The sequence below is a fragment of the Dendrobates tinctorius genome, unplaced genomic scaffold (assembly GCF_039654945.1).
Source record: "Dendrobates tinctorius isolate UK_male_01 unplaced genomic scaffold, ASM3965494v1 ptg000126l, whole genome shotgun sequence".
In the NCBI taxonomy this organism is placed as follows: domain Eukaryota; kingdom Metazoa; phylum Chordata; class Amphibia; order Anura; family Dendrobatidae; genus Dendrobates; species Dendrobates tinctorius.
Genome location: NW_027361794.1, coordinates 8,662,819 through 8,688,503, shown reverse-complemented (window position 1 = coordinate 8,688,503; position 25,685 = coordinate 8,662,819). Strand labels below are relative to the sequence as shown.

Below are 25,685 nucleotides of genomic sequence, written 5' to 3'. Positions count from 1 at the left end.
CGTAAAATTAAAAAAACATATTTTTTTCACAAAAAATGATCTTTCCCCCCCCAATTTTTATTTTCCCAAGGGAAACAGGACACCAAAAGTTATTGTGCAATTTGCCCTGAGTATGCTGATACCCCATATGTGGGGGTAAACCACTATTTGGGCGTATGGCAGAGCTCAGAAGGGAAGCGGCGCCATTTGACGGTTTTTGGCTGGAATTGAGATCGGACGCCATGTTGCATTTGGAGAGCCTCTTTTGTGCTTTGTTGTTTGTATCAGATACATTCTGCATTTAGCCTAGTGAGGTACAGTTGCATGAGCAGGGGGATTGGCTGAATACAGTCTCTAGGCAGAGTTTAGTGCTTTGCAGTCCTTTTGCTAAATGTATATCAGCGGCAGTTGACCACATTCTTTTTTTGGGGGGTGAAAAAATAGACTATAGTGTTATCCATAGAGTATTACGTGCTTTGTGGTGCATTCGGTGGTATATAACACTCCAAATAAGCGTTGAGAAATTTTTCTGTATTTAATTTGTCATTCATACTCTTTTACGTGCTTTGTGTTACAATATGCTGATATTAAACTGAAAAAAAAAACGCTTTGACTGCTGCAGAGGACCAATTTTTATTTATTTTTATTTTTTTTTTAAATCTAAAATAAACTCTGTTTCCAGAGACCTAGCATTTAGAAAATTCGTAATGTGTGAGGTAAGTGACAGAGAAGTGGAGGTGTTAATGATGGTGCACGTAGATGCCGAAGACTTGGGACAGATGTGACTACGCCTGTTGCTGAAGAACCGCGCCCATCCACATCACATAGGTTCCTGTCCCACTTTGCATGAAGGTAATGTGCACCACTTCTGAAGACAGAACAGTGCGAACAGGTGGTTGGTTAGATAACAGATAATGCTTCTATCATGCTGATCCTCCTTCCATTTTGCGTCCCAGGAGATTAGTGATCCCACACTAGGACACTCCGAGAAGCTCTTTACATTTCTTGATTGTTACATCTCAACCTGCATATTCCAAGAGGGACAAGAAGACATTCTGTTTAATGATGCACAAAACTTAGAGCACCCACATTTTGTCTAAAAAGGAAGATGATGATGAGGCACAGTTGTCAATAAGTCAGGTTGTTGTTATGATACCAAGTCAGGAGGACCAAGATGCAGTGATGGAAGATGAGGTGGTGGATGAAGAAGTCACTGACCCAAGGTGGCATGCAGAGTGAAGCCAGAAGCGCTGAGGGGGATAGACTGAACGCACAAAAACAGGCAGAAAGAGGCAGCGAGGTGACCAGAGGCAGACAACCATTCTGTAGAGTACAGACACTCGTGAATTTCTACATCAAAGAGTAAGGAGTTCCCCAGTCTGGGACTTTTTTAAAGAGAATTCTGAGACCTAAACACTAAGAGCCTACCAACCATTTGCATGATCAAGCACATGTCACCTAAGCACCCGACGCCTGGGTCTATGATTGGTGCAAGCGGTTGACACCGCTGCTTCTCCGGAGCTGGTGCTTCCCAGTCCCCGTTTATGACATTGGTGCAGATGCCTCCCGGCCTGCGTCTGTCCTTGCACATTATGATGCTCCATCGTTAGGCAGTTCCAAATTGTTGTCCTAGCACAGCATTCAGCCAGATGTGCCAGAGCCTCTGATCAAGTTACACTCGGTCAGTGCCCATTTCCACAAGTCTGCTACAGCTGTTGCCACTCTGGCAATGCTGCAGTAGTGCATGCAATTGTCAGCTCACAAGATGGTATATGACGTGACCCCACACTAAAACTCCACGTTGCACATACTGGTAAGGATTTGTGAGAAGCAGAGGCCACTTGTGCAGTATCAGCTCCAACACGCCCTTTGGTACTGTGCCTAAAGCGTGGGCATGGATGTCTGTCATTTGTGTGGTTCTTCAAGACTGAGGAGTCCACAAAGATGGTGAGCGGTGATGATGCCATAGTCCGTGCAGCGATCCTACTTCTGTGCCTACTTAAACAGTCGCTGAAAATTAAACATGAAGCTATGCATAAAGAAGGCAGTGATCTTTATAGGCCCAGGTCTCCAGACAAATTCACCTCAGGATGCAGCAGACCCATGTAGTTAAGGTGGTAGTAACACAGGAGCAAAAATACTGATGAAACAACCACAGAATCTGGTTTAAAGCCTATTAGTGACGCCGATACTATTAGACTAGGCGGGCTGCACAGTGCTATCCAAATGCATCTCATGTGAACAGACACCACAGTTCACAAGACCAAATGGGCCTGGCTGCACCCTGAAAAATAAAGTGCAGAAAAATGCATATAAAATATGTGAGGTATTAGTCGATATTTTTGCCAAGATATGCAAGCTTGCAACCTGCGTCAAGGGTCCTCATGCTTGCGAGTCCTATCACTAAACAACAAACCAACTAAGAGGACTAAAAGTCCTCAAAAGATTCATAAACCAGCAGAACTAAGGCAGCGATGTTTACCTACCCAGGCCTTCAGACAAATGCACTCTCAGGATGCAGCGGCCCCATGTAGTTAAGATGGCGATAACAGGTGCAAAAATACTGATGAAACAACCTCTCATGGCCTATCAATTCGTGGAGGGGGTGGTTGCCTCGTATGTTATTGCACAATGGAGATTTGTATGTGGTGCGGATCACAAAATGGTAATGCACAGCACAGTTTACAAGACCAAATGGGTATTGATAGGTATTGCGAGCATTGATAGTGATAAGACTCACAAGCGTGAGGACCCTTGATGCGGGTTGTGAGCTTGCATATCTTGGAGGAAGACGAGACAGGGAGACACTACCTATCCCACCCTTATTTTTATCTGCTCAGCCCTGATTGGATAACAATGAAGAGGAGGAACAGAATCTGGTTGCTAGCACAACTTAGGCGGCTAGTAGAGTTGAGCGACTTTGGTCGGATCGGGTTTCGTGAAACCCGAATGAAACAAAATAAGTTTCAGATGAAACTCGTCCGACTAGAGCAAAAAAAGTCGGAGTTTCGTCCGACTTTTATTTCCCATTGACTTGCATTGGGATCGGGTTTCGGACGAAACTCCGACTTTGTTTTGCTCTAGTCGGACGAGTTTCATCTGAAACTTATTTTGTTTCATTCGGGTTTCACGAAACCCGATCCGACCAAAGTCGCTCAACTCTAGCGGCTAGTACTCACACAAGCCTCGTCCTGTTTCTACTATGTGGATAGGCCGAGGAGGAGGAGATGGAGAGTAGTCATCATGGTACACCATCCTAGCATCCAGGGCCTGATGACCAGGTATTTTTGGCAACGAGGAAACCTTTTTATTTAGCAAATTATTTTTATTGATTTTCATATTTTCCAGTTGACAAACATTTGCACCAGAGAAATATAACATAGCTGAACCCTCATATAATAAAAAGAAACACCTTTCAGCATTACCCCCCCTTCAGCAAGAAACAACATAACTTTGATCCAGATTGCACTTACTGTTCGATGCGGGATTATTACAATCAAGGAGTATGGACCTTCAATTTCCACTAAGATCCCTGCAGATCATTCATCAAATACCAGTCCGCTTGTAAAAAAGGAGTCAGTCCAAGGACCATCTAATGATACTTTCTAACGGACTGAATTTCTGCATCCCTGAACATTTTGATTTAGGGTATGTGCACACGGTGCGGATTCTGCTGTGGATCCGCAGCGTTTCTGCAGCTGCGGGTCTGCAGCAGATTTAGGTGCGCTGTACAGTACCATTGTTTTCAATGGTAAACTGGAAAACGCTGTGCACATGCTGCGGATTTTTCCGTGCGGTTTTGCTGCAGTTTACAATCCACAGCATGTCAATTCTTTTGTGCAGAAACGCTGCGGTTTCACACCTCATCCATTATGAGGTGTAAAACCGCAGGACTTTAGTCCTGCGGATTTATCTGCGGTTTTTACTACAAAATCCGCAGAGCCAAAAAACGTGTGCACAGAGCCTTAATAGATTTCAGGATTGAGTTATTTAAAAGTGTTAGAAAATTACATCTACAAAAATCTTGTGCTAATGTGGAACCGCATGATTCCTCTCTTTGCCCAGAGAGGGAGAGCCCTGCTTCAATCAGTTCTTTAGGCTTCATGACAAAATTAATTGATGATCCTGACCTCATTAGAGATGTATCTACATTAATCAGCTTAACGGATCCGACAATTACACCCACGGATAGTAGTGATTCTCATTCCACACATGAACCTTTTACAGGAGGTGTTAAATCAAACTACATGCCACCTATCTCCCCTGGAAATGTAATAGATCTATTTGAAGAACTGGTAATAAAATATGTAGAGGCATTATGTTACCAATCACCTGAAAAAAATTTACTGTATATACACGAATATAAGCCGAGATTTTCAACCCGTTTTTTTGGGCTGAAAGTCCCCCTCTCGGCTTATATTCGAGTCATATACATTGGGGGGTCGGAGGGGGGTCGGGGGTGTCAGGTCATACTTACCCATCCTGATGCTGTCTCTTGAGCCCCCAGCTTCTCCGCGCTCTCTCTTCCTGCCTTCAGCGGTCACGTGGTACCGCTCATTAAAACTCATGAATATGCGCATATTCATGAGTTTTAATGAGCGGCATCACATGACCGCTGAACACAGGAAGAGAGGGCACGGAGAAGCTGGGGGCTCAAGCGACAGCATCAGGACGGGTAAGTATAGCGATACTCACCTGTCCTGCATCCATGGCTGCTTGCTGCTGTCTGTCGTCGGTCAGTGACTTCAGACAGCAGAGAGCGCGGTGACGTGATTAGTGCGCGCCGCGCCCCCTGCAGTCTGAACGTCACTGACCGATGACGTGGCAGATAGCGGTGAGCAGCCATGGACGCAGGACAGGTGACTATCTGACACCCAGCGACGGAGAGGTGAGTATGTCATTTTTTTTATTTTTACATGCAGCAGCAGCAGCACATGGGGGAATAATCTAAGGAGCTTCTTATGGGGGCAGTATATGGGGGAACAATCTATGAAGCTTCTTATGGGGGCAGCATATGGGGGAACAATATGGAGCTTCTTATGGGGGCAGCATATGGGGGAATAATCTATGGAGCTTCTTATGGGGGCAGTATATGGGGGAACAATATGGAGCTTCTTATGGGGGCAGCATATGGGGGAATAATCTAAGGAGCTTCTTATGGGGGCAGTATATGGGGGAACAATCTATGAAGCTTCTTATGGGGGCAGCATATGGGGGAACAATATGGAGCTTCTTATGGGGGCAGCATATGGGGGAATAATCTATGGAGCTTCTTATGGGGGCAGTATATGGGGGAACAATATGGAGCTTCTTATGGGGGCAGCATATGGGGGAATAATCTATGGAGCTTCTTATGGGGGCAGCATATGGGGGAATAATCTATGGAGCTTCTTATGGGGGCAGTATATGGGGGAGCAATCTATGGAGCTTATGGGGGCAGCATATGGGGGAATAATCTATGGAGCTTCTTATAGGAGCAGTATATGGGGGAACAATCTATGGAGCTTCTTCTGGGGACACCATATGGGGGAATAATCTATGGAGCATTTCCCACCATAGGCTTATACTCGAGTCAACAAGTTTTCCCAGTTTTTTGTGGCAAAATTAGGGGGGTCGGCTTATACTCTGGTCGGATTATACTTGAATATATACGGTAAGTGATGCAGAATTAAAAGCTTTATACTGTTACGGGCTTGCGGAACGCACCAAATAATAAAGATGGAATAAGGTGCATTCGCAACCCGGGGTCCACCGTGCAGAGATGGTAAACTGCTGCTCGGTAATGGCAGAGAACTAAGTGAACACCGGGGGAATATCCGCTGACCCAGTGTGCACAGGAGAGACCTCTGTTACCTCACAGAGCCGCTGAAACTAATACCAGAGCCTGGTAATACTCACAGGGCTCGGCTGGGTGAGCACTAGCTAACGGTCACAGAACTCAGCCTCAGAGACTCGGGGCTAGAGTCCCTCTAGACCACTAGCGCTCAGCGCCGCAGCTGCGGTGCCAGCAAAAGACCAGAAAATATAATTTGCACCTAGTGCACACTGCACCGCTCTGGCGGACGCCACTAACCACCCAGAGCAGGGAGAAAAGGGCTTAACTAGCACACGGCGCCGCTGTAAGGAACGCTGCTTCTCATGCGGTGCAGAGGTGCCTTGTGGTGGATGGCACTAAATGGCGCTAACACTTGTGTGGAGAGCGGGTGCTCTGTGGCACATAGACTATGCCACTACTGGCGCAGACTCTGACTCTGTAACTCCTATACCATACACAACCAAAGGGAGGGGATCATAATGAGTCAGTCACCAGTCTCATGCATCCATATTCACAAACACAACTACCCATAAGAGTCTATACCATGCGGCTCTTTTATAGCGGCATCCTTACGTGACCTTCCCAGTAGTGGACCAATCTGAGCAGGAATGGGACCTGCGCATGTGACCTCCGACCTCCAATGAGAGGTCGTCCCACGGGCATGCTCAGTACCCAAAAGACAGGATTTAGTCCCAGAAGCATCTACTTGCTGCTGACTCAAGCATGGAGTTATAGCAGAGCCAGAAGGAGCAACTAGATGCCTAGCATCAGCCTGGGCAAGACGCCTGGACCGACGTCTCTGCTGAGCAGGAATGTCTGTGGCTGCAGAGGAATGGGAGACCGCAGAGGATGTGGCTTGAGATTACCCCTGTGCAGTGGAGGAAACTCGACGCCTAACATATATGACATGAAAAAATGGAATTGATATCATTTTTAGGAAGGCAGATAAGAGGTGAAAATTTAGTTTTGTTGTACAGAGAACAAAACTTTATCCCAGCTGAATGATACCCTCACATATCTTCCCCTGGATAATAATCCGATCAATAAATTCAAAAATAAATTGCGTTCTCTTTTGAGAATGTATGTAGAAACAGGGATGTTATCGAAAAAGAAAGCTCAAAAAATTACTACCCCGAATTTCCAGAAATACCACATTGGTATAAAATTCCTAAGATCCATAAGTCTCTGCATAAACCCCCCGGCTGCCCGATTATATCGGGAAAATACTCTCTTACGGAACCCCTGTATTATTATTTAGACTGGCTTTTAAAACCTTTAATGAAAAAAAATCCATCTTTTATAAAAGACTCAGGTGATTTTCAGAAGAGATTAAAAGAAGTAGATTGACAAACCAATTTTGCGTTAGTTTCTATCGATGTAGAGAATTTATATACACGCATTCCTCAGAAAATAGGTATTACAGCTACAGAAAAAATTTTATCATCTACAGAAAAAACACTGGCTTTAATTTATTTCGTTTTAGAAGTGTTAGAGTTCGTTCTTTCACATAATGCTTTCAAATTTCATGACAAGTGGTATTTACAACAGGTTGGTACGGCCATGGGTACACCTGTAGCTTGCGTTTGTGCTCATTTTTTTAGCAGTTTTCGAAGATCACTATATTTCTAATATTACTAATCCCTATCTTAAACATATATGTACCTACTTACGTTTTGTGGATGATATTTTTATGATTTGGGATGGAACTAATAAAGAATCTGATGATTTTGTAGAATTTCTGAATACCAGTAACACAGAAAATATGCGCTTTACATCATTTTATGGTGGTGATAGTTTGACATTTTTTGATGTTAAAATTAATGTGAGGAATGGTGATATCACTACGGAAGCCTTTAGAAAATCGACCGCGACCAACATGATGCTTCATTATAAAGGTGCACACCCGATGCACACAAAAAAGGGCCTACCTTACAGCCAAATGCTTAGATTACGAAAAATTAATAATAATTTAAAATTATTCAGGATTGAGAGTCCTCAGTAGTTGATACCTTTTAATGGCTAACTGAAAAGATGGTAACACATTGCAAGCTTTCGAGACTACTCAGGTCTCTTCATCAGGCTAGACTAATACAAAATCTGAAGTCACATATTTATGCACAATACAGCCTAGAAAAAATGCAATAGATAAGACAAGTGACGTGAAGCAGAACTATCAATATGGGAGAGGGAGAAACATAAATATAAACATTGGACCAGTTCATAGATAAGGAGTCTGGATGTTTTATGGTCCTCTGATTGGGGTCTAGTTCTGTGTTGCCCCGCAAGGTTTTAAAAGGAAATTCCTTAATTGATGTAAAAAGACATAAATCCATGCGACACATTCATTCCAGCACTGAGAGTGTCAAAGTTCGTCATAAATTTGTACTCCCAAACTCGTCTCTCTCTCTGGGATGTGAAGTTACCTTTCAATACCAGTAATTTCATATCCATGCTGCTGTGATCAGGGATACAGAAATGTTTTGCCACAGGTAGATCCATTCTTTTTTCTCTTATTGTGTGACGATGAGCATTCATCCTTGTTCTAAGCTTTTGCCCTGTCTCCCCCACATACAGACCCCCAGTTGGACATTTAGTACAAATAATTAAGTACACCACATTAGATGTAATGCAGGTGAAAGTACCTGGGATCTTGTAGTCCTGATGTGAATTGGGGATCTTTATCTTGTCCGTGGTCATTATAAATGGACAGGTTTTACATTTTTTCTGGTTGCAAGGAAAGGTTCCTCCAGCTGTCCATTTATAATGACCACGGACAAGATAAAGATCCCCAATTCACATCAGGACTACAAGATCCCAGGTACTTTCACCTGCATTACATCTAATGTGGTGTACTTAATTATTTGTACTAAATGTCCAACTGGGGGTCTGTATGTGGGGGAGACAGGGCAAAAGCTTAGAACAAGGATGAATGCTCATCGTCACACAATAAGAGAAAAAAGAATGGATCTACCTGTGGCAAAACATTTCTGTATCCCTGATCACAGCAGCATGGATATGAAATTACTGGTATTGAAAGGTAACTTCACATCCCAAAGAGAGAGACGAGTTTGGGAGTACAAATTTATGACGAACTTTGACACTCTCAGTGCTGGAATGAATGTGTCGCATGGATTTATGTCTTTTTACATCAATTAAGGAATTTCCTTTTAAAACCTTGCGGGGCAACACAGAACTAGACCCCAATCAGAGGACCATAAAACATCCAGACTCCTTATCTATGAACTGGTCCAATGTTTATATTTATGTTTCTCCCTCTCCCATATTGATAGTTCTGCTTCACGTCACTTGTCTTATCTATTGCATTTTTTCTAGGCTGTATTGTGCATAAATATGTGACTTCAGATTTTGTATTAGTCTATGCCTGATGAAGAGACCTGAGTAGTCTCGAAAGCTTGCAATGTGTTACCATCTTTTCAGTTAGCCATTAAAAGGTATCAACTACTGAGGACTCTCAATCCTGAATATTTTTCTATCCACTGGCTAACACGGTACAAAGATATACATCTTTCCTGTATAATAATAATTTAGAGATTTTCAATAAACAATGAAATTAATTGAAAATGCGTTTCACCAAAAGAGGTTATCCTACTGCGTTACTGAACGAAGCACATAATCGGGTTATTAACTTTTCTCAGACTGATCTCTTATAGAGGGTTAATAAAAATAAGGATAAACAGAAAAAAAATACACTAGATAAAGATATGAGGTTTACTTTTTGTTTTAAACACAGTCCCACAGATAAAATCATTCATACAGCAATAAAAAATTGGCACCTTACTAAATCTGATAAAGACTTGAATATAATACACTAGCGTTCAAAAGTTTAGGGTCACTTAGAAATTTCCTTATTTTTGAAAGAAAAGCATTTTTTTCCAATGAAGCTAACATTGAATGATTCAGAAATACACTCTATACATTGTTAATGTAGTAAATGACTATTCTAGCTGCAAACGTCTGGTTTGTAATGCAATATCTTCATAGGTGTATAGAGGCCCATTTCCAACAACCATCACTCTAGTGTTCTTATGGTACTTTGTGTTTGCTAACTGTGTAAGAAGGCTAATAGATTGTTAGAATACCCTTGAAAACCTTTGTGCAAGTATGTTAGCACAGCTGAAAACAGTTTGGCTGATTAGAGAAGCTATAAACCTGACCTTCTTTTGAGCTAGTTGAGAATCTGGAGCATTACATTTGTTGGTTCCATTAAACTCTCAAAATGGCCAGAAAAAAAAGAACTTTCATGTGAAATGTGACAGTCTATTCTTGTTCTTAGAAATGAAGGCTATTCCATGCGAGAAATTGCAAAGAAACTGAAGATTTCCTACAACAGTGTGTACTACTCCCTTCAGAAGAGAGCACAAACAGGCTGAAACCAGAGTAGAAAGAGAAGTGGGAGGCCCAGCTACACAACTGAGCAACAAGACAAGTACATTAGAGTCTGTAGTTTGAGAAATTGACGCCTCACAGGTCCTCATCTGGCAGCTTCATTAAATAGTACATGCAAAACACCAGTGTCAATGTCTACAGTGAAGAGGCGACTCCGGGATGCTGGCCTTCAGGACTGAGACTGGCTAATAAAAGGAAAAGATTAATATGGGCAAAAAAACACAGACTTTGGACAGAGTGTCAGGAACACTGCACTTGCTCACTGAGCCAGTGCGCGTGTCCTGAGTACAAAATTGTGCACAGAGATTCCTCTTTAGTGGGGCAGCAGTGGTGACGATGCATGCTCCAGGCTCACAGGACCTGAAGCATGTGACTGCTGAGGGCGTGGTATAAACTCCAGAGAGCTAGGAGCTGAGGAAAACTCCTAGAAGGGTAACTATAGGACAATGTTACCAAGAGGCATAGACAGAGACAGAAACCAGATCAAGCCAGGGTCAAAACACAAGATAGCACAACAGTACCAAAGAGTTAGAATGGATAGTCAGGACATAGCAATAGATCAGAAAACCAGAACGGGCAATAGACAGTACAATAGGGACAAACTGTAATGGAGTAACGATAGCCAAGCCAGGAGGTCAGAACGGGAAAAGACAATAATACCAAAATGAGACACGGAGTACAGAGTGAGGGGACAGACCGGGTCATACATGGGAAGCAAACAAGCTATGCAGTATACAAGCACACCAGGGGTCAGACACACAGCCAGAACAACAGTATAGCTGACAGAGAACCCTGGTAAAGAGTGAGTATAAATACCCCTCCCAGATCCAGAAAGAGGCCACGTACACTTAACCCTGTGAGTGCAGGGCAAGAACACTGTCCAAACCATGACACAGAGGAAGATTGGAAAAAAGTGTTATGGACAGACAAATCCAAGTTTGAGGTGTTTGAATCACACAGAAGAACATTTGTGAGATGCAGAACAACTGAAAAGATGCTGGAAGAGTGCCTGACACCATCTGTCAAGCATGGTGGAGGTAATATGATGGTCTGGGGTTGCTTTGGTGCTGAAAAAAGTGGGAGATTTGTACACGGTAAAAGGGATTTTGAATAAGGAAGGCTATCACTCCGTTTTGCAATGCCATGCCATACCATGTGGGCAGCGCATGAATGGAGCCAATTTCATCCTACAACAGGACAATTACCAAAAAGCACACCTCCAAATTATGCAAGAACTATTTAAGGAAGAAACAGGAAGCTGGTATTCTATCTGTAATGGAGTGGCCAGCGCAGTCACCAGATCTCAACCCCATTGAGCTGTTGTGGGAGCAGCTTGACCGTATGGTACGCAAAAAGTGCCCATCAAGCCAAACCAACTTGTGGGAGGGGCTTCTGGAAGCATGGGATGAAATGTCTCCAGATTACCTCAGCAAATTAACTGCTAGAATGTCAAAGGTCTGCAATGCTGGAATTGCTGCAAAGGGAGCATTCTTTGACGAAAGCAAAGTTTGAAGGAGAAAATTATTATATCAAATAAAAATCTTTTTTTCGAACCTTGTCAATGTCTGGACTAGATTTTAAATTCATTTGGCAACTCATTTGATTAATAAAAGTATGAGATTTCTTGGAAAACACAAAATTGTCTGGGTGACCCCAAACTTTTGAACAGTAGTGGAGGTTCTTTAACTCCCCAATTTGCATATAAAAGAACGCAGAATATAGGGGATATATTGGTGCATAATTATCTCTTACAATCAGATGGTAACTGGCTACGTACTAATATGCCAAAGGGGAGTCATAAATGTGGTCCTTGCAGATGCTGCCATTTACATCTCACCACCAATCGGAAACATTTTGGTCCAATTACAAATAGAGTTTGAGATTTTATTTCTTGTCAAACCAAATTTGTAGTGTATATCTTGTTTTGTCCTTGTCTATCTATTACATAGAGCTCAAGTGTGTTTTTATGTGTGTGTGTGTGTATGTGTGTATGTCTGGGATAGGCATCCGCACCGTCGCAGCTACAGCCACAAAATTTGGCACAGTCACACGTCTGGACCCCGAGCGTGTCCTAAGCTATGTTGTGAGGCGAAATTGTAACCCCGCGTATGCTCGTTGCTCCGGTTTCCCCGAGCATGCTTGGGTGTTCTCCGAGTATTAGGAAGTGCTCGGAGATTTAGTTTCTGTCTTCACAGCTACATGATTTGCAGCTACTTGACTGCCTGAATACATAGGTGGGATCGCCTGTATGTTAGGGAATTCCCACTTGTATCCAGGCTGTCAAGTAGCCGCAAACCACGCAGCTGCGGCAGCAGAAACTAAATCTCCGAGCACTTCCTAATACTCGGGGAAACCTGAGCAACGAGCATACTCGCTCATCACTAGTTTTAACCCCTATAAAGGAAATGACCTTTTGTGATTACGCACATGGACCCGGTTGAAGCGTACAGTTACAGACTGAAACGTCCTTCATCCTGCTTCCCCTCACTCCCCCCCCGCATGCCTCGTTAACCCTGTATGTCCGTAACCTTGTCTACACCATGAATTGTGAAATTAAAGGACACGGGAATTTTTTATGACTGGTGATTGCTGCCTCCTTTTCATGAGAAGTTGCTTCTATGTATTTGATGTGCTTTCATGCTGTGCGCCTAAATCCAGTAGAATTTCTTTGCTCATTTCAGTGAAAAGTGATCTATCGTCTGAATAAGTGTTGAACTAGTACCCTTGTTGCCGTTCATTTTTTTTTCTTGCATTGGATAACTCAATATATCGTCCAGGTAGACTACCACAAATCTACCCACCAGTGAGAAAAAAAGGATCATTTAGGAAATTTTCAAAGACTGCCGGAGCATCGGTTAATCCGAATGGCATCACTAAATTTTCAAAATAACCGTCAGGTGTAGTGAATGCGGTCTTCCATTCATCACCATTGTGTATACGAATAAGGTTATATGCCCCTCTCTCACGTTGAGTTTGTAAAATGATTTAGCTCCAGATAATTGGTAGACCAGGTCAGGTATAAGGGGTAAAGGATAGGGATTGTGAACTGTGATGTTATTAATCTCTCTAAAGTCCAAGCACGGACGCAGCCCTCCATCCTTTTCACAAGAAAACCCCACTGTGACTGGAGAGGTGAATGGCCGAATATGAGCCTCAGCCGGACTCTGAAAGGGGTTAAATAGGTGAGATCTCGGCATTTTAGCTCCTGGTGTGGAGTCGATAGCACAATCATATGCCGCCATATAGGAGCCGTCCGGTAACTGGTGATAATTCCCTCATGTGTGGGGTCTATTTGTCTCCAAGCAGAGAAATCACACGTTACATGCCACACATAACACGGTGTAGAAAAGGCGGCGCGGGGTAATTGTGCCAGTAGTGAGGGGAAATAATGGCGGGAAGGTCACTGACTGAGGAGAAGGCTCCACTCTGGATATCATGTGACCCCTGACTCCTCCCCTCCTGTGACCTCATCACAGGTCCTGTGTGCACAGAGCAGCCATATATGTGGAGTGCAGCTCTGCGGGTGGAGGTAGGTGCTGGAGATCCCCCATTACTGAGCGTGGGGGACATTAACCCCTTCAGCACTGAGACTCTTTTGGGGTTTTTGTTGCCTCTTTATAAGAATCATTGCGTTTTTGTTCTGTTTCCTGTAATAGAGACATACGACCCGACTATGGAAGTGAGGAAGGGAGGAAACGGATTGTTCTCATAGTACAGGGCCCCTTTCTTGGCCCCTACACAGTGTAATGCCTCCATAATGCTCCTTATGCCGTATATATGATGCCCCCCCACACAGTGTAATGCTCCCATTATGCCCCTGTAAGCAGATGACCGGATACAACACACAGACAAATAGTAAGTAACCGATATAATTATTTATTTCCCTGATAATGGGAATTGTGATCACTATTGCAACAGTGAATAATACAAAACAGGGTGATCGGATTGGGTGAGTAGTGTGTTTTTTTTCTTAAATATAAGGAATTGTGTGGACATCATATTAAGAGAAGAGCTGTTGGGACATGCATACTGAATGCATGGCTGGTAAGGGTCATTATACTGAGTAAGAGGTTGTGGTGGACTATAAATGCCTCCATACCAAGTGGGGGTCCTTATTTTATGTAACAGGTTGTGGTGGCCTTAATACTGTGTGGGGTCTGTGGTGGCCATCATACTGTGTGGGAGACCTCATACTGAGCTACTGTACATGGGCACACAGGAGAACAATTTTCTTGTGATGAGTGATATAGTAAGTGAGAAATACAGACCTTTGGTCTATCTGATTGCAGACTTGTTATGTGTCAGGAGGGAGACATCAGATAGTATGTTTTGAAGGAAAGCAAAGATATAATGGCAGTGGGAATTTGGATTCCAGGCAAGAAACTAGCAGAGACAAAGAGCAGAGCAAAGTCTTTAGCTCAGGTTTCCTGGACTGTTGTATCTTGTAACAAAAGTTATGTATTGCCACATGTAACCGGAAAGCTCCTGACTCTGCATAATTCAGAAGAAGCATTCATAAAGTTTTGTGCCTCCTATGTGATGTATATACTTCTCATCAGGTTTTTGTTAAGTAATATAGTTTACTTTTGGACTTTGGTCTCCCTCATTCATCTCCATACCATCTGGTCCAGGCCTGCCAAGTACAATGGCAGCATGACTCTGCCAAATATAAATACTGTATATATATATATGGTGAGGTAGCGCTGTCATTTAAGTAGGGGATCACTCGCTTGGCAGCCACAAAATCAGATCCGGCACAGGTTTTCCATAAACCAGTATAGTCCATGCGGTTTATTAAACATCACAAACCGTGATGAGCAATATATAAACGGCATAGCGTCCATGACAGAGCTTCACTCTGTTAGCATTGTCCAATATGCAGGCTTTTCAGCCTCACAGTTATAGCTCACCCCGTCAGGGTTCTCTCATGGTTGCTTCTCCATACTGCAGACATTCATTCCCTCCAGGGAACTCTCAGGCACTTGTAGCCATTACTCACAGCGTCCACACGTGCTGTCAGGCAGGAAGCCCCATCTCAGCGGGACCTTCCACACTGGACCAACCGGGTCCAAGCATTCACCACCTGTGACCTACCCTGGCCACATTATATGGTTCATAGCCACGCCCACCAGGTCACATGACTCTGACCTCATCACAGATCCTTCAAGCATTTACACACTCTTTCCAACAGCGCTTTAAACACACTTGATGGGTGAGTTTGTAGGTAACCAGGCCCACCCATCTCTCTAGTTACCTGGAGACTTCTCCCTTACACATTGAAACAACACCTCAGCAATATCATTGCTGAACAACACATAAGTCTCCATCCCAAAGCCACCCACTTTGGCATACATAACGGCCATTCCATATTCTGCCATTCATCCTTTCTCCTGGGACATCCACACAGCGCCCCCTAGCGGACTCAGTGGTTACTACACCACATACCTCCCACCTCTGATCAAAATTGTGGGGTTGAACACACAACATTACACCAGGGTCTCGCGACCGGGCACTCACTACACCTTGCCCCACAGGTTGAGAGAACCGTCTCCATTTGTCATATGGCCTTGTTCCTACGTTAGACCTCCCCCGCCTCCAGCGGTCAGAATATCGGTCATTGGCTTTGACCCTCCAGTCACGGTCTGTCTGCGTCGTCAGACACTGGTTTGTCACCATCCTTTCTCTATCTAAGCGTCTTGTAACAAATGGTACCCCACCACATCTAAGTTTACTTTTCAGTGCATTAACCTCACAGTTCTTTGCATCTGCTGTCTCTGTAGCAACCTCCAGTTCACACTGTAATCTACAGTGCAACGTATTGGCACATTGAGCCTCTTTCTCTGCTTCTTCCACCTGGCGTTTCAACTGTTTCAGACGCACATCATTTCCCTCCGCCAGGTCTTGGTACTGCTCAGAATTACGCCTTTCATCATCCATTTGCCTTAGTACAACCTTCAGTTTTTTCTCCGTACGACGTACTTGTTTGCTAACAGATTGTCGCACTTTAATTTCTGCATCAAGCTGTCCCTCCAGTAGTGCAACCTTTGCTTCTAAGTCCTTATTCTGACAAACTAATTGCTGACAGGCATTCTCATTCTTCTGAGCATTACTACGTTCTGTCTTCAGATCAGCATCCATCTGGTCAACCTGAAGTGTGGCCTTTCTCAGCTTGTCATTGGCTAATTCAACGTTGCCCTGTTCTTCCTCCACTTCTTCAAGCTGAACGATGCGAGACTCTAACCGCCTCTTTTCTTCCAAAGCCAGAGCACCTTCACCTCTGTTGTTGGCAATCACATCAGCCAGTTCATCTTTTTCCTGCTGTGCTTGTCTTTTAGCACACTCTGCAGCAGCAAGCTCCATCTGTAAACAAATCACCTCTGTTTCCATACTTTTCAGTTTCTTTTTGTCTTCACACTGTTCCTTACTCAGTCCTGGCCGCTGTAAGTCTTCGTCCCACTTCTTCTCCCGCAGAAGACCTCTTACAGTTTCTGTTAGTACTCCTACCTCTTCTCTGAGGGACTTATTCAGACCTTGCCACGATGCCAGGTGACATTTGAGCTCAAAGACTTCTTTCTCTAGCTCATCCAGTCTGTGCTCCCTTTCTTTCTCAGAGCCACAGTCACCCCTAGAGTCTGAGTCATGCCGATCATCCGAGTCAACCCTCCAGTTACCCTCTGACCATGTGTCCACTCCAGTCACCTCATCTCCCAGCCCACCATCTGTCTTGTCACGAGACGTCAGGTCCGTCAGTTGGGCAGATGTACTTCTTTTCCCGGTCAGTTCTACTTCTGACCTGTCCACTTTAGGAGGCGTCACCGTCTCAGTGTCCGCTGGCCCCACAGTCGAAACGTCTTCATCGTCCGACCATACGTCATCAAACTCAACAAAGTCTCGTCCCCTCTCAAAGGTATGCACTAAGTTTGGTGGCATACTACCACCTTAACACTTCCCCTTTGTCATCTCAATCATAACTCTGTCCACAGTATAATTCACAATGACCCCATGGTCGCAGCGAACCCTGACGTTTTTCTCGGTCAGAGATAAAACGAGAGGAGTTCCTGTCAGAGTCACCTGACTCTTTGAGTCCAGCCTACCAGGGACTCCTTTCCGGTGCAGCATCACGGTACACACCTGTGGCCCATCGTTATCAGGAAAATACATGCCGCACTCCTCAAAACTCATACACACACACTGCGGTTCCCCAGACATACCCACTGAGGCAACCAGTGCTGCCATTTCCTGAACCACCCCAATTTTTGTCGCGGCCCCCTCCTGGGACTCCACCCCTTTTTGGGTTACCACGCCAATTTGGGTCACCGCCCCCTTCTGCGACTCCACCCCTTTCTAGGCCACCACCCCGATTTGGGCCACCGCCCCCTTTCAGGATTTCCCCATGTCCGTTCTGCAGAACTTCTTATGCCACAGTTCGCACAGTACAGTTTATGCCTTTGTGGGCTGGTACTAGCCCTTTAAGCACGACACCACACCAGTTCCTTCTTGCACGGCCACAGCTCCTGCTGTCACAAATCACCGACACCTCCGGTAGCTGTTCACACACAGCAGCTCCTGCTGTCACAAATCACTGGCACCACCGGTTGCTGTTCACACACAGCAGCTGGTGTCCTCTTCGTAACCCTGCCGAGTTACAGGAAGCCGCTTGTCCCTTTCGTAACCCCGCCGAGTTACCGGAAGCCACTTGTCCCTTTTGTAACCCCCACTGAGCCACCGCAGGCTGAGTTGAGAAAAGAAAAAAACACACAAAAAACTCACGTGTCCTTTCTGTGTGCTATTCAGGACGTACCGTCTCCGCCTGAGACCGTCCAACACACAGGGTACACTGGGTGCTATTCAGGGAGCCGACCCTCCTCCCAGGGTTTCCCAACACACCGGCCTCACCAGGTCCAGGGGCTCAGCGGGTGCTCTTCAGGACATCCGTCTCCTCCTGAGTCTGCCCAACACTCACACCTCACCAGGTCCAAGGTCATACCATGTGCTCCAGGGAGACGATTCTTCTCTTAGTATCTCCCCACAGTGACCCTCCAGGACCTTGCTCACTGAACCCTCCAGGTACACAGTCTCTCACTGACCCCGGTCTGTACTACACAGACTCCTGTCTGTTACCTGCTGGTGTCAGCCACACAGGTTCCTGGACACCTCTTCTCCTCAGAGGTATCCCACAAATATCAACACAGTCACTTTCTCTGACCACGGTCAGTATTACGATTTTCCGGACCGTCTGCTCTCCTGGCTCAGAGCCTCCAGTACAGCAACATGTGCTTTTTGGAACCGCTGCCCGCAGCCTGTCACCACATGTGAGGTAGCGCTATCATTTAAGTAGGGGATCACTCGCTTGGCAGCCACAAAATCAGATCCGGCACAGGTTTTTCATAAACCAGTATAGTCCATGCGGTTTATTAAACATCATAAACCATGACCAGCAATATATAAGTGGCATAGCGTCCATGACAGAGCTTCACTCTGTTAGCAATGTCCAATACGCAGGCTTTTCAGCCTCACAGTTATATCTCACCCCGTCAGGGTTCTCTCATGGTTGCCTCTCCATACTGCAGACATTCATTCCCTCCAGGGAACTCTCAGGCACTTGCAGCCATTACTCACAGCGTCCACACGTGCTGTCAGACAGGAAGCCCCATCTCAGCGGGACCTTCCACACTGGACCAACCGGGTCCAAGCATTCACCACCTGTGACCTACCCTGGCCACATTATATGGTTCATAGCCATGCCCACCGGGTCACATGACTCTGACCTCATCACAGGTCCTTCAAGCATTTACACACTACACACTCTTTCCAACAGCGCTTTAAACACCCCCTGGGTGGGTTTGTGTTATGAATGGGTCACCGAGGAGGAAAAAACAACACCAGCTAAGTCTCAGAAAACCAGAGAGGTTGGTAACTATGCAGATTGCAGATCCCTGATCTTAACCACACAACTAGCAGTAGTCTTGGAGTGTACCTACGATGATCCTAGATGCCTCGTCACAACCTGATAGCTACATAAGCCTAAAGCAGGAAAAGAGGAAAACTTACTGCCCCAGAGCAGACCCCAAAGGAAAGACAGCCCCCCACATGTATTGACGGTGAAGCAAGATGAAAACACAAACAGGCAGGAAAATAGGCTGAGCAAACGATGGGGCCAAACTAACTAGAAAGGACAGGAAAGGAAAGACACTGTCTGCAATCTGCCAAAAAACCCTACCAAAATAATGTCCAACACTTCTGATAGCAAAATTAACCCTGAAGTCACTAGACTTCTCCCACTATATCAGCACTCTGAAATATTCTGAGACAGAGCAAAAAGAGGCCAATCTAATAAAGGACAAAAAAGACAAATTGGCAAATACAGATAAATAAGAGTGGAAATTCAACACAGCCCCAGCCGGGGCTGGCTGACCACACAAAAAACTGAATTGACCAACAAGAGCAAGTGTGAACATTAGCAAAAACAATCTTAACTTGAGAAGACTGGAACAGAGCTGAAGTCCAAGACCTGAGAAGCAGACTGAATCACCAGCACCAGGATAGGGCGTCGGCTGTCTTATATCCAGTCTGATACTCCAGAGATCCAATCGTTAACCTCCTCGTCAGGTGGCAGAACACTACCACTTAAACCAACCTCAACACCTCCTGTCACCACCAGAGGGAGAACGGAAGGAGAACTCTCAACTGGTGGAGAAGAAAATGAGTTCACAACAGGTTTGTAGGTAACCAGGTCAGCCCATCTCTCTAGTTACCTGGAGACTTCTCCCTTACACAAGTATCGTAGTAACTAGGCTGCCCCATACTATCGAGTACTTGGGGGCGGAGGGCATTCAGCCGGACTATGTCACACCTTCTTAGATGCCATGCTTGCTTTTGAGAACAGCAAGTGGTTAAACCGTCAGGGATTTTGTTGCAGTTGCACCTGTGCCGTCCCTGCGGTGTACATCTATGTTCTGGTGTCCAAAAGGATTCATTGAAAAAAACAAATGTTTAACGTGTTAAAAAAAAAAAAAAAATGTGTCTTCTGCTTTTTGCATATTTTTTCTTTATACAAGAATTGTTGGAGCCATTTTTCTTTTGAAACATTTTAATATCTGCTTTTTTCTGGTGTTTTTCCTGTAATATAAGAAAGCCTAAGGTCAGAAATAATCCCCATAAAACACTGTACAGAGACTTTTGGATCAGATCATTTCTGTCCGCGTTGTTTGTGGAAACAAAAAAACTTTTATAAAAGCCTCAAACTTCTGTGTGTGACTCAGACCTGAGATCTAACGTGATAGAAGATTACAGTGCGGGGAAGACGGGAACCTTCATATAGACGGCCGGTGGGGATGGAGTCAGTGACGGACTCTGGCCAAATATGTTTCTAGAGCCGTAGTAGAAGATGAAGATGTCGTCCTCATCATGAAGTACCGTATTTTTCGCTTTATAAGACGCACTTTTGTTCCCCCAAATTTTTGGGGAAAGTGGGGTTGCGTCTTATAAAGCGAATCTGTGTGCTGCTGTGCTATAGAGTGGGGGGGCAGCTCTGGCGTGGAGTCGAGGCTGGGGTGGGCTGGATGGGGCTGCAGAGACAGCGAGGTCCTGTGCTCCCGCTCATTAGGCTCATGTAATATTCACTGCACCCGCTGTCCATCACCTCGGTGCTGAAACAGTGCTGAGTTGGTAGACAGGGGAGCGGTGCATATTACATGTGCCTGCACTCACCCCCAGTCACTATAGACACTTACCTACTGATGATCGCTCCTGCTCCCAGCTCCCCCGTGACTTTCCTGTGTCTAGTCTGCTGTCATCCTCCTCCTGCAGGGTGAGCGGTAGCAGCAGCAGCTCATTCAGAAAGCTCATCGCTTCAGGACTTTGCATGATGTGACCATAGGACCTGCGGTCACATGACTCCCAGTGTGCACTGCGAGTCACATGACCGCAGCTGAGCAGCTCCTATTGGTCACATCATGGAAGGTCCTGTAGCTACAATGAGCTACTTGAATGAGCAGCAGCTGCGTGTGCCCTGCAGGAGGAGGATGACTCAGCATAGACACAGGTAAGCCGGGGAGCTGGGAGCAGGAGCGATCATCAGTAGGTGAGTTAACTGTTTATTATTTTAGCATGTGCTTGCCAGCAGGGGGGAAATATAGGGACGGGGGCCATGTGTGACAGCAGGGGGAATAAAGGAATGGGAGGGGGCAATATGTGCCAGCAGGGGGGAATATATGGAGCGGGGGACAATGTGTGCCAGCAGGGGGGGAATATATGGAGGGGGGCTGTGTGAATGCCAGCAGGGGAGAATATAGGGACAGGGGGACAATGTGTGCCAGCAGGGGAAATATAGGGACGGGGGGGCCGTGTGCGTACCAGCAGGTAGGCATATAGAGGGGGGCCATGTGAGTGCCAGCAGTGGGGCATATAGTGACTGGGGGGGGTCATATCCAGGATAGGATGGGGGGCTATGTGCCAGCACAAGGGGGCCATGTGCCAGGATGGGGGTTATATAGATACCAGGATGAGGGACATATATATGATTTGTAAGACGGACACTGGCATTATAAGACACACTTCCATTTAACGTAAAAAAACATTTTTTTTTCTTTTTCTTCACCAAATTTGGGGGTGCGTCTTATAATCAGGTGCGTCTTATAAAGCGAAAAATACGGTAGTTATTTCTCCTGTCACGTGTAATGAATATCTCCTGCAGTATTGCTAATGCCGATTCCAGTGTCAGTAAATGAGACGAGAATTAGCGTTATGGAAGATGAGTCTATGAGAAACGTATTCAGCTGCCGACTCCGAGGAAGAAACTGCTTGTTGTCTGTGGCCTAAATATATAGGTTTTATTAGATGTAAAGAAGAAAGCGTAATACTGTAAAATAATAAATCTGATATGTTTCCCTTATTATCTCCAGTAATTGTATGATTACCCAGGATTTTTATGATGTTACATTGGCTCATCTTCTCATTCAGGTCTCTACAATATCGGATCCTCTCAGTGAAGATCTTCTATATATGATAATGTTTCTGAATTACCCATCAAGGACGGATATGGACAGAAACAAGATGGCGGAGAGGATATTACACCTCACCCTAGAGATCCTCTTCCGGCTTACTGGAAAGGTGAGAGATTCTGATGACGTCACATTACATCATTCTTATCTATGGGAATAACAGATGGCCAGAACTGGAGAGGTGAGGACTCTGGAAATGTCTGTAGTGAGATTTATTAATGTGTCTCTCCATAACCAGGATTACACAGTAGTGAAGAAGACCTCTAGTGAGCCCTGTCTGGACCCTGTGTCTGAGGGATGGGGAAGACCCTTGAGCCCAATCACGGGACCTCCACCTCTCCCCCTGATACATGCGGACATCAATGACCAGAAGATCCTAGAACTCACCTACAAGATGATTGAGCTGCTGACTGGAGAGGTGACACTGCTGGGAATGCTGGGACATTATACAGTAACACTATGAAGAGATTGGGGGTTGACTGTATCATTGTATGTGTTAGGTTCCTATAAGGTGTCAGGATGTCTCCGTCTATTTCTCCATGGAGGAGTGGGAGTATTTAGAAGGACACAAAGATGTGTACAAGGACATCATGATGGAGGTTCCCCAGCCCCTCACATCACCAGGTAATAGACAGGACTAAATGCATTCAGCCTATAATTATCTGTATGAATTCAGTCCCTGTATGTGTTTCCTCCAGATCTATCCAGTAAGAGGACAACACCAGAGAGATGTCCCCGTCCTCTTCTTCCACAGGACTGTAAACAAGAAGATCCCAATGTTCCTCAGGATGATCAGGTAGATGGAGAGAAGGTGTCATGAGATCTCCCCTATGATGTGTAGATGGCTGTGAAGGTCTTGTGCTCAGTTTTGTTTTATCCACCAGTATTATATGTTTTATACTTGTGTAATGAGAACAGTGAAGATGGCAGGATTAGAGCTGATCATAGAGGTGACTTCTCCATCTGTCTGTGACTTTTACAATATTTGTTTCAGGGTGAAGATCTGACCCATGTTAATACTACAGAGACATATGTGAGGGGTGATGAGTGGTGTAAAGAGGAGATTCCTGCATATGACTACCCAGGTGAGTAGTAACCACTAAATGCAGAGAAATCACAGATTATTCTCAGTCACCGGCTGTGACTGCTTTATCGGTGGTGTAGTCTGGCAGTATCATAATTGTGTGGTCACCATTTTGCTGCTAGAACACAACATTCTCCTTCACCCAAAACTTTTCATATTACTTTGTGAAATTGTGAAAGCCCTTTTCTATAGAACTTTCAATCTGGAGATCCATCTACACCCTGGGATTAGAAAATGCTGACCCTTACCTGCCCAGATCTGTAAACTCCAAAGCCAAATGACAGCGTACGTAGAATGTGCTGACAAGTTAGAATCACTTGAAGAAAAATATTATGATGGTCCTGTAAGAGAAAGCGGAGGGTAATGATGCTGTTGGCTTCCTAAATCCCTGATACTGGATGAATCCACCTTCTCTCCCTTCTGTGCTGCTGAATGTGCTCATATGGTCCCTACAAGACCAGGTCCAGTCGTTCTAACTAAACTTCGCCTTTATGTTCGACAAAATTAAATGCGCAGTGAGGGCCAAGTGTGAATTTCGGCACAATAACAAAAGATTAAAATTTGAGAGTCCTCAGTGGTTGATACTTTTTAATGGCTAACTGAAAAGATGGTAATAAATAGCAAGCTTTTGAGACTACTCAGATCTCTTCATCAAGCATAAAATAACACAATCTGAAGAGTCACATATTTATACACAACAGGACACAGGAATAATGCTATAGATAAGACAATTGACAGAACTAACAGTATGGGAGAGGGAGAAATAGTTGTGGCTGTAAATGTTGTAGTAGTTCATAAATAAGGAGTGTGAAATGAATTCAAGTCTCCAGGTCCAGATGAATTACACCCCAGAGTACTGAAGTCCCAGAAGACTGGAGAAGAGCAAATGTTGCTCTTGTCTTCAAAAAGGGAAAGAAGGTGGACCCAGGGAAATCTAGGCTGGTGAGTCTGACTTCTATACCAGGAAAGATCTTTGAACGAATTATTAAACAACATGTATGTCAGTACCTGGATAAGAATGAAGTGATTAAACAGAGTCAGCATGGGTTTGTAGCTAATAAGTCATGTCAGACTAACTTAACCCCTTAGCGACAGAGCCAGTTTGCAGCTTAATGACCAGGCCAATTTTTACAATTCTGACCACTGTCCCTTTATGAGGTTAAAACTCTGGAACGCTTTAATGGATCCCACTAATTCTGAGATTGTTTTTTCGTGACATATTGTACTTCATGTTAGTGGTAAAATTTCTTCGATAAGTCTTGTGTTAATCTATGAAAAAATGGAAATATGGCGAAAAATTTTAAAATTTTGCAATTTTAAAACTTTAAATTTTTATGCCCTTAAATCAGAGAGATGTGTCACACAAATTTCTTAATAAATAACATTTCACACATGTCTACTTTACATCAGCACAATTTTGGAAGCAAAATTTTAAGCAAAATTTTTTTTGTTAGGAAGTTATAAGGGTTAAAATTTGACCAGCGATTTCTCATTTTTACAACAAAATTTACAAAGCCATTTTTTTTAGGGACCACATCATATTTAAAGTCATTTTGAGGGGTGTACATGACAGAAAATACCCAAAAGTGGGACGATTTTAAAAACTAGACCCCTCAAGGTGCTCAAAACCACATTCAAGAAGTTTATTAACCCTTTAAGTGCTTCACAGGAACTAAAGCAATGTGGAAGGAAAAAATTAACATTTTACTTTTTTTGCAAAAAATTTACTTCAGAACCAATTTTTTTTATTTTCACAAGTGTTAAAAGAGAAAATCAATCACAAAATTTGTTGTACAATTTCTCCTGAATACGCCGATACCCTATATGTGGGGGTAAACCACTTTTTCAGCACACGGCAGAGCTTGCAAGGGATGGAGCGCTGTTTGACTTTTTCAACGCAGAATTGGCTGGAATTGAGATCGGAAGCCATGTTGCGTTCGGAGAGCCCTAAATGTGCCTAAACAGTGGAAAACTCCAACAAGTGACCCCATTTTGGAAACTAGACCCATTAAGGAATTTATCTAGATGTGTGGTGAGCACTTTGAACCTTCAAGTGCTTCACAGAAGTTTATAACGTAGAGCCGTTAAAATAAGAAATCCATTTTTTTTCCACAAAAATGATCTTTTCACCCCCAAATTTTTATTTTTACAAGGGTAACAGGAGAAATCATACCCCCACAGTTATTGTGCGATTTGTCCTGAGTACGCCGATACCCCATATGGTGGGGGGGAACCACTGTTTGGGTGCATGGGAGAGCTTGGAAGGGAAGGAGTGCCATTTTGGAATGCAGACTTTGATGGAATGGTCTGCGGGCATCATGTTGCGTTTGCAGAGCCCCTGATGGGCCTAAACAGTGGAAACCCCCCACAAGTGACCCCATTTTGGAAACTAGACCCA

The 25,685-nt window shown here is 44.4% G+C and overlaps 2 protein-coding genes across 8 annotated transcripts in view; one reads left to right on the top strand and one right to left on the bottom strand.

Annotated features, from left to right (window-relative positions):
• LOC141047286 (uncharacterized) overlaps positions 1-25,685 on the bottom strand; it is a 527,896-nt gene that overhangs the window by 252,799 nt on the left and 249,412 nt on the right. The gene's annotated exons all lie outside the window — the stretch shown is intronic.
• The window catches only part of LOC141047344 (uncharacterized), a 549,461-nt gene that overhangs the window by 510,484 nt on the left and 13,292 nt on the right, over positions 1-25,685 (top strand). Inside the window, exon 8 of the mRNA XM_073542405.1 lies at positions 21,666-21,673. Coding sequence (XP_073398506.1) covers positions 21,666-21,673 — 8 coding nt within the window. The remainder of the gene's footprint in view (positions 1-21,665; positions 21,674-25,685) is intronic.